Source organism: Merops nubicus, unplaced genomic scaffold (genome assembly GCF_000691845.1).
Source record: "Merops nubicus isolate BGI_N331 unplaced genomic scaffold, ASM69184v1 scaffold21331, whole genome shotgun sequence".
Taxonomy (NCBI): Eukaryota; Metazoa; Chordata; class Aves; order Coraciiformes; family Meropidae; genus Merops; species Merops nubicus.
Window position 1 is genome coordinate 23,083 of NW_008587884.1, and position 12,182 is coordinate 35,264.

The 12,182-nt window shown below is 36.5% G+C and overlaps 1 protein-coding gene across 1 annotated transcript in view; it reads right to left on the bottom strand.

Moving 5' to 3' along the window:
• Positions 1–3,991: 3,991 nt before the first annotated feature.
• LOC103781385 (phosphorylase b kinase regulatory subunit beta-like) overlaps positions 3,992–12,182 on the bottom strand; it is an 18,491-nt gene continuing 10,300 nt past the window's right edge. Inside the window, 5 exon segments of the mRNA XM_008949099.1 lie at positions 3,992–4,265; positions 6,367–6,507; positions 7,834–7,941; positions 8,463–8,592; positions 11,769–11,903. Coding sequence (XP_008947347.1) covers positions 4,128–4,265; positions 6,367–6,507; positions 7,834–7,941; positions 8,463–8,592; positions 11,769–11,903 — 652 coding nt within the window. The 3' untranslated portion in view covers positions 3,992–4,127.

Here is a 12,182-nt window from a genome sequence, read left to right on the forward strand (position 1 = left end):
ATGGGGTCGTGACCTTCCAGCAACTGGGAGGACCCCGGGTGGGGGTGAACCCTTGTATTCCCTCCCCTTCCCACACACACTCTGATAAGAGGCAGGAAGTGGGTGCTAACTTCACTCCTGCCCTGCAGCTCAGAGAGGGAAGTTGTCCTTTCACTCCGTGGGACCTTGGAACCATTTCTGAGGGTTTTGTGTATTTTATTTTTTGTATTTCCCCCTAATCTTTGTATATATTATTTTCCTTACCTCCCTTTTTCGTTTTCTGTTCCTTGTTAAACAATATACCTCATTTTTTTTTCAAAGTGTCTCTCTCTCTCTCTCTCTCTCTCTGGGCATAGTTCTGTTCCATGTGGGTCCTGCCCTGAACCCCTTTTTACACAGAACCAGGACAGGCACAAAAGTAAAAAACGGTAGAGTTCTCTCTGTGGTCTTGTACAGATGTAAACCAATATGACGTCCTTTCTTCCCTGTACATGCTTGCACCCGAGTGGATTTCTTGATGTGCTTAGGCATAGAGCCTCCAAGCGTCTGTCTTTTGATTTGTTTCACTCATGTGAAAGTTGAGTAAGAAACATAAGGAACTTACTTGCTTTATTCTTTTTTCCTAGGTGTAATGTCACCTTTTTCCCCTCTGACCTCAACTTCATCGCTACAAACACTAGCTAGTGGCATTCTGAAAGTGCTGGCTAAGCTTAATGCCACTCACCCACAGGGATCAGGCCTAGGTGAGCTCAATCCTTACTGTTTGGCACTAGCAGGAAACATTACTGGGAAGAGCATCCACAGAAGGCGGCACATTTCCTTTGAGCTGGAAGCAGTGTTTCACAAGACTGTTGCATTTCATGTTCGTGGCAGGGCATAGACTTTCTTGCTGATTTCATTTTCTCTTCCCAACCTGCAAGCCTTCGTTCATTAGTCTAAAAGACTGTTCTACTTCTGGAGAAGAGCATATATGTTTGGCAGGGGGGTTGTGAATTGTAATTATCTGAAAATCCAATTGAGCTATTTTCTAGACTGATTTGGGGATGAAATATGCAGGCTTCATCAGAATTAACTGCACCTCTGTCTTTTCTTCATTTTTATTTTAGGCATCTGACTGCCCTGCCACTCCCACTTCCTTTGGTTAATTTATTTTTTTCTTCTCACAAACTAGCATACAAAGACTCTTCTAGGTACATGCTCTGGCTGTATTAACTTTTTTGTTGTTGTTAAATGTATCTCTTGCAGCGACAGGAGTACTGTAATACCGATGGAACTAAAAAGCATTAGTACAGAAAAATAATTTTAAGTCTCAAAAATGCTGTTGGTCAAGCAGGTAGATTTTCATGAAAATACAGTGCATGGTGATAAACCTTGATGACAAAGCATTATTCAGAAAGATGCTCCAACTGTTAGATAGCCTCATGATACATGCTCCGTAACTGATCCAACAAAAACACTTTCAGATTAGGCTCCCTTAACAACACTTTCTGTTGTGGTTCCTTAGCAAGTAATTAAGAGGATTTCTCAAGCTGATTTATTATTAATCGGGTTGTCTGTTTCCTTTCTGTGTCATTTCTATCTATCTCAGTTGCACAGATATGTAGGCAAAATAAGACTGAATTCCAAAGGAGGAAAGTAACAAAGTTATCAGCAATGATGCCAAGAAAGTCAGCTTTGAATTACATCAACTTCTTACCTTCTGAAGTCTCTGAAGAAATATGAGAGTTTGAAATGTCTGAGGTACTGTGAGCATGACATCTATTAATGGTCACAGTAACCCAAAGTGTGAAGATGATGGTTTTGCCAGAATCAAAGGTGGTTGCGTTTGGGGGCTGAAGAGTGGACCAGGCTATGTTTATTTACATCATAAGTTACCACTGCAACCTGCTAGTTCCCCTCTTGCTAGTAGCAGAGGAAAATGGAAACTTTTTTTCTGTGGTTTGCTTAGCTGAATTCATTTGACCTTACCCTCAACAGTACATGATAAAGGAATCTGGGAAAAAATGGTGTTTAAAAACAACCTGCTTTTACTCATTAGCTTTACTTTAAACTGTTTCATCTATTGTTTTTCTGTTGTTTGAATGCATCCTACTTCTCCTGGTAAGCAGAGTGGTTTTTCAAGTTTTAGAGTGCTGCAAAGGTATATAATAAGGGAACTCAATAGTGTGAACCAGTATGGAACCGTTTGGGAGTTAATTCTTTACTCGCTGCAGCAATTCTACTGGCAGTAGTTTTTGTAAGTACAGAGGGGACGATATTGACTTTTGCACCTCTGGTTATTGATCTGCAACCCCAAATGCCTCTCTTTCCTTGTCCTCTTGAGGGAGAGTGTTTTTGAAGTAATCTTTGTTAAATATTAACCATATTAGTTGAGCTATGGCTGCTTAAAACCTATCTGGCTTATTATTTATCTTCCATTACCTTCTTTACTCTCACCCACATTTCTCTTTCCTCTGTGATTTCAAACATTTTATAACGTAGGAAAAATGTTTACTTTAGTAGGAATTTTACTTTCTTTTCCAATTGTCTTGTGTTTTTTAAAACTATAATTTAGTAGGCATGTTGTGTAAGAGCCATTTGCATCAAGATGGCTTTCTTGTCCCTGCTTCAGGAAGAGAAAAATTAATGGTGGTGTCCTCCCAGATGTGAGAAACTTTTTCAAATAATGTAGACTCCCCTGGGTATTGGTATCTTCATCTTCTGATCTAGGTACATATCCTTATTTTGTAGAAGTTGAAAAATTGCCACAATCACAATTTCATAAACCACAAAAGAAAACAGAAAGAGTCTGTATGGCTGTTCATTCCAGGTTTGTACAGGGAAGTGTAGTGACTGGGGTTTTTGTTCATTCAGTCAACGCAGTTCACACCAAGATCAGCAAACTTCAGCCTTACTAGCAACTGTAGGTAGTAAGAACTGGTAAGTGACATGAAGTGCAAAACTACTATCCTGCTATTTGAATAATTAATGTGCAGCTACATTTTGTACCACAAGCAATTGCAAAACCAAACAGTTCTTCTGTCTACCAAGATGAAGTGCTTATGAAGTAAGCTGTAGATTTTGTATTTAGTTTCCTTTCAACAGGGTTTAGTTTATAGACAATTAGGTTTGACTAAGTCATTCAAACTACCTGCCTTCAATAAAAATATGGCAAAGATTTATTGACAGTCGAGTGGCAACTAGTCATTATTAATTTAGCAAAATGTTCCAGGGCCAGTTCTAAAGCTTTAGTCTGTTTTGTGCTGCTAGAAGAGGCACTTCCAATGATCCATTCAAGGCAGTTCCAGTACTGCATTAGAGGTTGTCAATGAAGTCAACAGGAGTCTTTGCATAAAATATGAAGCATTTTTACTGACTTTTTTTTTCTTTTAAAAGCATTTGGTTTTTATACTTTCACCAAAATAAAGCTTATAGTGTACAGTGTTTTCACACATTTAGGATACAAACAAGTGTATCTTGAATTCTTTAGCAGGCTTTTATCTTGTTACCATGCCCTTGTTAACATATAGATGTTTAAAAAAACAACTGGAAAACTGCAGTGATATTTATTGCTATAGAATAAAGGTTGCTTTATTAGGCTGAAACATATATCAAGTTACCAACTGATAAATTAAAAATACCACCTAAATGTATCCTGTTAATTGAACTGATACAGAAAAACTGTAAAGAATAACAACTATTTAACTTTCACCTCCAATTTGTGTGTATAATAAAAAATAAACCAATTTTTCTTTTTCCACATTGATTGATATGCATGTCAATTATGGTATTTTCTGAATTTCTTTTAGAATTTACATCCAACTTGTTTTTAATTCTAAATAAATAGAGGTATAAAGACAATCTCATACTGCATTTCTCTTAAACTACTAACTATGTTAAGTGCGTAATTTAAGATCGTAAATACCATCCCATTCAACTTAAATATCATAGGACTAATTTCATGTGCTCAAGAGTTTCATGCTGCATAGTTGAGAAATGAAAAAATAAGGTGGCACTTAGGATCTTTAATGGCACTTCTTTCAGCTAAGAGTAGTATGCATTTGAATTACTAGCCAGGGTTACTCTTCAAAACAGTGTTTTACTACATGCACGAAGAATTCACAGAACACCAAATAAAGCACAATAATTCCCATGTTGTGTTTCAAGCTTTAGCTAATGGTACAAGGATCATCACTGCTTGCTTTCACTTCCCCTTCCAGCAATAAAGTGATCACAGCCTTACTCAAGTAGCTGCATGTTCCCTTTTTCCCAACGGGGTGAGTGTTGTAGAACGCAGTCATGTCATCCTGCAGGAGAGGGAAAAGATGTTTCCATTAGCGTTGATTATGTAAAGCAGCCAAACACAGGCAAAGAAGAGGAACTTCACAAATTGATCAGAAATGCAAATGTGTTTTTCAGACTCTAAAGCTATAGTATAATTCTGCACAATTTTCAGAAGTCTCCCACGTATACTTACCTGACCATGTGGAAAATAGGTAACTAAAATGCACTGGCTATATTTCTCTACTGAATGTAAAAATACCACCTTCTTAGTATTTTTTAAAATGTCATTAGTGTCAGAGAACAACTGCTCTCTTAAAACATGCAGCTACGTCATTACTCCATGGTACCACACTGTGCTACCACTGTACGTGAGCCAGGTCCTTAGGTGTACATGTAGAGATACTGAATAAAGATTGACTGGGAAAAAAAAATACATTTTTTTCAGCTGAAGAACGAAACCATAGGTAGCACAGGAACTAATTCATTAATCAGATAAAAATAGTTTCCTTTGCTCAACACCTATTTTGCACAGTTAATGATGTTAAAACGTTTGCTTGTTCTCAAATTATATATTGGCTACTCTAATAAAGGTTCAGTGCCTTAATTCAGGAAATCTCAAGCACAGAGACTATGTGGTGAAAATATTAGACTTCTGTAGTTAGTGGAGTAAATACTGACATTTATTACCTGTTAACAGGGAATTAAAAAAGTTCAAAATATTTGCAAGTCAGTTTAGAGGAGAAGCATAGTTCAGACAAACTAGGAGGTTTTTTTAGTGGTGTTTGTTAGGAAAACATGAGACAGAATATTATCAGAACAATCTTAAATAGGCAACAGTTGTTGTGCCTGTCCAATGTGCCACTGGGCATATACCTGGGAATTTGGGAAAGTCCGGTTCCAGAAAATTTTAATGTAAGGAGTTGGGATTTCCAGCAACAGTCTTAAAGGTACTATTCAGAGCTGTAAATTGAGATTTCTTTCTAAGAGACAAAAAGGCATCATTCTAAGTAGATCAGGGCTTGGAATAAAAATCCGTCACTTCAATGGAGGCTAAGGCAGCGCCAGTAAAAAAGTGGGGTTTGCATGGGGCTCTTGTTTCTGTTCATAGCCATTGGGCATTTCCAGCTTGTCACTGAAGTCAGTAGCATATTCAAGATACTGTACAGAGCTGGCACTTAATAACCATATGTGTGAAAGGTGTGTCAGATTTTGCTATGGTTGCAACCACAGAGTTATTACCCTACAGAATGGGCAGGCCAAAAGAATCATTATTTCAAGAAAATTGTGTCCTTTTAAAAACAAAGGTATTTGCAAGATGATATGTTGCCAAGGCTGAATATAATTACAAACAAGCAGCAGCAAAAAAATGAACCTTGAAACTTCTGAAAGAATTCTTAAGGAGCACACCCTTTTTAATCATTTAAAGGAGCTAAATTCAGCAACAAGTACCATTGTATAACAACATGATATAAATCAATAGTATTACCTCTGACTACATTGTGCACAATAAAATGCCAGACGGAGTAAGGAAGATCACACTCAGTAGCACAGGGACTCATCCCACTGCTTTACTCTTATTTCCTCCTTTAACTAGTTCAATAAACCTGGCTTTATTACAGAATTTCAGAGTTTTGAGGCATCAAAACTTGTAGCAAGAATACTCAGAGTTCTTTAAAGCACAAACCCTAAAATCCTAGTAAGGTAAATCTTAGAAGATACTGAATGATCAAGCTTCATTTATCTGGATTTTAAGCCTTAGAGATTAAAAGCTCACAAGGTCATGAATGCAACTCTAGCATAGAAATCACTACCTAAGAACTGGTTTGCTTTTCAAGTTCTTCCACTAGTCCTGTCAACATGAATTCTTTGGTTACTAGATTTTGCTTAGTATCTGTGTACATAAGATCCCAAGTTCACACTTCCCTTATGAGCTTTAGTGGGTTTTTTTTGGCTTTTTTTTTTTTCTTACTTTGCAGACTTATGCAGCCATCGAGCATATTAATTTCTTATTGTGTTCCACTCCAAGTTCCTATCAATTGCATTTCCTTCTTAACTGCACAGAATTAACACTTATAACTAACTTCAATTAAGAATAGTAAATTCTCTAAGTAATATTTCACTCACTTGTTTTTCAGCTTCTTTTGGACTCCTGTGATCTTTCTGAAAATCATGAAAGGCTTCTTGTACCACTTGGTCCAAGTCCACTTTGTCCTGGAACTCTAGCTCAGGATTTCTCTCCAAAATAACAGATATAACCATCAACAGCTAGAAGGCATAAAAAGACTGTAAGACTTGAAATTTGATTTTTTTTTTTTAAATCCAGGTTACATAAAAGCATTTTTAATTATTGCATATGCTTCTTTCAAGCAGGAAGCCATTTAATAATGGCATAGGTAATAGTGCACAGATAACAGAATTGACTTTGATAAAAGAATCACTGAAAAAGCAGGCTTTTATGAAAGGTTACAGTTTCTGGTGATTAGTTAAGGGCACTGTGTAAATGACTGACATAAACATCTAACTCTGCTGGGAGCCAGGGAATTTATTTTCCAGTTTATTCAGTTCATTGTGTGGCCGCACAGATGCTAGTACTCAGCCAATGGAGAGGGTGAAAAGTAGCAACGCTCAGCATTTGATGTTTTGAGGAACAATCACATATAATTGTACTGTGAGAAAGCTTATAAAAAACAAGTCAATCGACTCCCATAAAAAGTCTCAGTTCAAGAGAATTTACATTCCTTATATCTGAAAGAGGTTTAAAGTAGGATTTAATGTGATGAGTGACCTGTTGTAGTAACTACAAGTGGGCAGTAGAGTTTATATTGGTAATCTTGGGTTTTGACAATTGTGTTATTTTTTAACAAAATCTGGAGATGTTCTAGCAAGCAGCATGACCATTAATTGTTAGCCAGAACTGAGATGGATTTGAGTCTACTGTAGAGAAATACTCACAAACACCAGTGGCATATACTTGGGACTAACAATGAATGCTGCTGACAGCACAGATGGCAGCTACCACGGGTATGAATGCTCTTGATCTGTTCCAAAATTATACATTATGTGCAGTGGTGGGGAAAGAGGTTAAGCAGCCTCCTGCTCTACTGTTAGGTGTGGGAACATAAGGAAACTGGAAGTTGATTCAGTAGCATGAAGCAACTTACAGGACAGCCTCAACAAACATATTTTAGAGCAGTTTTTCCCTAGACCCAGAAAATCTCTAGGAAAAAGCACAGGCTAGGGACTTGAAGGAAAAGTACTTTGGAATTTTGCTTCTTATCAATTTTCACCTCCCGTGACCTAATGGTCTTGGCACTGTCATTAATATTTATCTATTTACTAAAGGGGAAGAACATCAAGAACTTTGTATATTCCAAACATGTTAATAGGAACCTGTTTAATCATACAAAATCTGTGGAGAAACCATAGGAGCAAGTATTTATATTTAAAATGCTGTTTCTTAAAATATTTGAGCCTTGGTTATGTTGTGGTTTGTTTTGTTTCTTTGTTTTGTTTTGTTTTTTTTTCTTTCTTCTTTTAAGCCATAACATACTTATGTAGAGCATAAGATTTCATTCACTGTAAGTCACAAACCTCTACAATAATTTGCCTGTATTCTGGCTGGTCAATATTTTGCAGCATATCTTCAACCAGAAGGGAAAAATTCATTTCATACATTGTCATATCCGATAAGGTTGGTTGCTGAAAAACAAAAAATAGTTTTACTCAAAGACCATTTGCATTAAATCAAAACTACCGCTATGTAGAGCTATTTGCTTGTTGAATAAATAGTACTGAACTAGGAAATATGACCACTGTAGGATCAAAATGGAGCAGATTTCAGAGTCCATGACTTGGAAAGGGTCTTGTAGACTTACGCTTTTATAAATGTGTTGTAATAGTAATAACTGACTTCCATTCCATTCCACTCTATTTGTATTTTCCTCAGAACAAAAAAAACAACAACAACAACCAAAAAAAAACCCAACCAACCAACCAACCAAAAATAAACCACCAAAAAACACCAGCCCACCCCCAAACACTACCAGAATGCCAGCCTTGAGAACTTTGGTGTTCCCTCCCTACCCTGCCCCAAAAAATCTTAACAGGAACAAATTACCCTAAGTAATAGATTATAGCACAAAATAGACACTAAAGATAAGATAATTCACCATTGTTAGTCAGGTAGAACAGAAGTAACTGAGCATATCTGCCAGTTTTACCTGTGGTAAAAATTTCCCTGCCACTATTAAACCATTAGGAGTTCTCTCCAATATCTGCCACACCCTATCATAGAATCCAGCAGGAGTTCGATTGAGAGCACCATCTATCTGTCTTCTGTTTAGCCAGCTTCTGTAAACACAGAAATTGAGAACTTGAAGTAAAAACCCATTACCGATGCAGAACCAAGCCATGCTCTGTGATGTATGCCAGTAAGGTAAGCAGTCACATCAAATACAATTAAAGATGCATATGCAGCACATGTGAGCCTTCTGAAGTTACACTCTAAAGCAAACAAAATCAAGATGCTCAGCAGACAGAGGGTAGAACGTTATTCTTAAGTGTATTTGTGCTTTCTATAACTGAAGGAAAAGAATTAACTGTTAAATCTATCCAGTGCAATACAGTAAGAGTAGTTACTAACAGCAGTACGCTGAATTCTTCATGTCTAATCAATTTATGTCATCATAAACTAAAACATACATAAAACAGGAGTCACTGTGGTACCTGTGACAGCTAAATTTATACACACTGAAAAAAAGAAAAAAAGCCAGTATTAACTGTAAGATTAAAATTTGTTTTATTTCATCTACAACAGACAAAACAATTCATTTCATAAATGTGGCTGAATGAAATTCTGCATCTGTAAAATAGAAAAAGTCATAGATAATGGATTAGAAAAGCTCAAACCAAGTTACACTCTCTACAAATTTGCTTTGCCTTCAGAAGCACACTGTCCTCACTTTTTTTTTTTTTTCCACTTGCAGCCATGAAGTCTGGAATTTAATTTTCATATATTTTCCTTCTCAGTATTACCACAGGAATGGTGCTTTAGTCAAAATGTCTGAGATACCAGAAGTGGAATTTAAGAAGCGGCAGTGCAAATTTAATTGGTAGATTCACAGTGCAGAGTTAAGTCTTGTGTAGCAGTACTGCACATACTTGACAGCAGAGTCTTCCTAAAAGTTACTCTCCTTAGCTGGTTTTTATATCATACATAGAAAATCCACTTTTATATGGTAAGATATTAGTGAAAGCTCCCCTAAGAACCAAAGCTCAAATGAAAAGCATACTTTCGTATCTTAGTTTAATATTCCTGTAAAAGTCACAAACAATTCTTTTATAATAACAGGGAGCAAATACATCAGGAAACACCTCATTCAGTAGAGGTGTAAAGCTAAAACATTTGGATATTTGCAGAACAAGAATCAACAGACTACAATAATTGTAGTATAAATACATTATTTACATCATTGTGTATTTGTTTGGGTTTGGGCTTTTTTTTTTTTTCTTCTTTTTTTTTTCTCTTGTTGTAGTTGTTGGTTGCTTGGTTTGGTTTTCTTAAGGAACACTACATTTAAATTACTACTATGACAGTTCCATCTCATTCTCTGTACAGCCCTGTCCTTGGACTAGGACAAGAAGACACTCATAAAAAGAAAAAGAAAAGTTGTGACAGACATAAAAGGTTGTTTCCTTAACACAAAGAAAGAAGTGTTTGAAGATGTCAAAAATACTCCAAACTCTCTAAATTACTATGGTAAGGAACAGAGTCCTGTAAACTGTATGAGCAAAATGAGTTTTATCATTTGAACCATTAAAAGAACAATGCTACACTTTAAAGAGTCTACTCACTATATTGTGACCTACATAAAAAAAGGTCACACTGTTGGCAAGATAGATGTATCTATAGATATATGACTATCCACATATATAACTATGACCACATCTATCTATAGATAGATAGATAGATGTGGTCATATCCTGGAGGTCAATGTAAGAAGTAGGAAAATTAAAAACATTTTACCCTCAGTGAACACTTGGAGGAGTTAGGTGTGGAGAGATTGTTAAGGAGGTAAATATACCACTAGCATTTCATGTATGACAAAGTAATTGGCAGTGATATATGGTATCACAGAAGCAGAGATTTTTTTTTTTTTTCTAAAAATCACAACAGTAGGAAAAACTGTCACAGAAAGAACGTGCAAGGAGACAATGTTCTGCATTTCCTGGCAGAAAAAGCATTTTTATAAAGTAAGTCAGTAATGGGTAAGGAGCTAGTAATGCTGTGCAGGAAGAAGTTAAAGATAGGAAGCTTTGAAGGATATGCTGGCTAGCTTTTGTACTCCAATAACCCTCAAAAAAGGAATCTTCTTCCTCAGAAAATGAACCAGAAAGGTGTTCTTATGACCCAGCTATTGCATGTTAAAGGAATCAAAAGCAGAATGCACTGTGACAACTCAGGTAAGGTCTCTAATGAAGGACGGTGCTTGAATTGCTTACTGTGATTGACCTAATTGTTGCCTAAATAGCATAAAATTTAATGGAAAATGCTGCACAGAGAAACCTAGGGTTGTTCTGCTAAGGTTTTAGAGGAACAATGTCAACATCAACACGAGCAGAGACAGCAGCTGAACAGCAAGCATTAATAACCACAACCAAGACACTGAAAAGCACTTGGGAGATAAGCAGTACATAGTCAGTTGGACTGAGAGATGCTACATGGGGAAAATTGAATAATAGAAAGCACACACTGTTTAAGGAGCTTGTTTCTCAGGCATTATAGATCAGGGAAAAAAAAAAAAAGAATGTGTTTTGAATTAAGCAGGAACGTTAGTATGATGCATGGCACCACCTCTTTGTCAGGAGGAAAGGCCATCATCCATTCAGTCGAGGACTACAGAAATTATCAGTCTAGGTTTAACTTAACTAGAGGTAAAACCTACAGGAGGACTTCTGACTACTCTTATCAATATAGTTAAGTGGTAATATTGTAATTTTAACTTTTGTCTTGCACTCTCTGTATCACAGTGAATGCTTTTTTTGGCAGCTAGTCACAGGCTGGAGAATACAAATTTCAGGCAACACTGCTATCTCTCAAGAATTCTAGAAAACATCTGTTCTTGATTCATATAAGCTAAAAAAAAGAGTGCACTGAACAGCAGACACACTGTTCTTACACATTACTTAAGTAGATGGTATTGTCTAAGTCTTGGTTTCTTCCTGCACATCAGAGAATGTAATGCTTCACACTATTGCCAAAGGACAGAGATTACTACTATCAAGTAAGATGTCCTCAAAGATAAAGCTGAAAAGGAAAGATGCAATATAAAAGAAACAGTTGTAGAACCTGGACACAAGTGCAAGAATGAAGAAGTGCCTTTTTGCTCTCTTTCCATAAGTAAGTATATTACTTTTTGCAGATGCTGGGTGATTTCAGATGGATACAAAGTAGTTAAGAAATGAAAATTATTTGAACAGCCTATTACGAATGAAAACAGGTGCCACAAACCCGCACATCTTGTTACCTCTCCTGCTGCTGTGGTTGAAGAACATCCAGCAGAAGCTGCTTTACTTCACTAGGGGACATCTGGTATAAATCCTTGGCTGGCATATCCCCAGCACGGATTTTCAATTCATGCTTCATGGCATGTATAATCCATCTGAAGTAAAGGAAGGAATACATTTATTAATTAAATACAAAGTTTCCAAAGATGAAACTTAGTCTAATAAAATAGCTCCTAAGAACCACATGATCCTGCTATTTGTCTGTCAGGACAGACATAAAATATCAATTACTCTATTACCCTTACTGTATTGTGGAATTTATGTAGATCTTGTGTTTGTTTGCAGTATGATACAAACTGAAAGGTGTAATGCATAGACTGGGTTGTGAGGCTTGTTTTTCATACAGAACATCTGTTTGACCACGTATTTCCCTA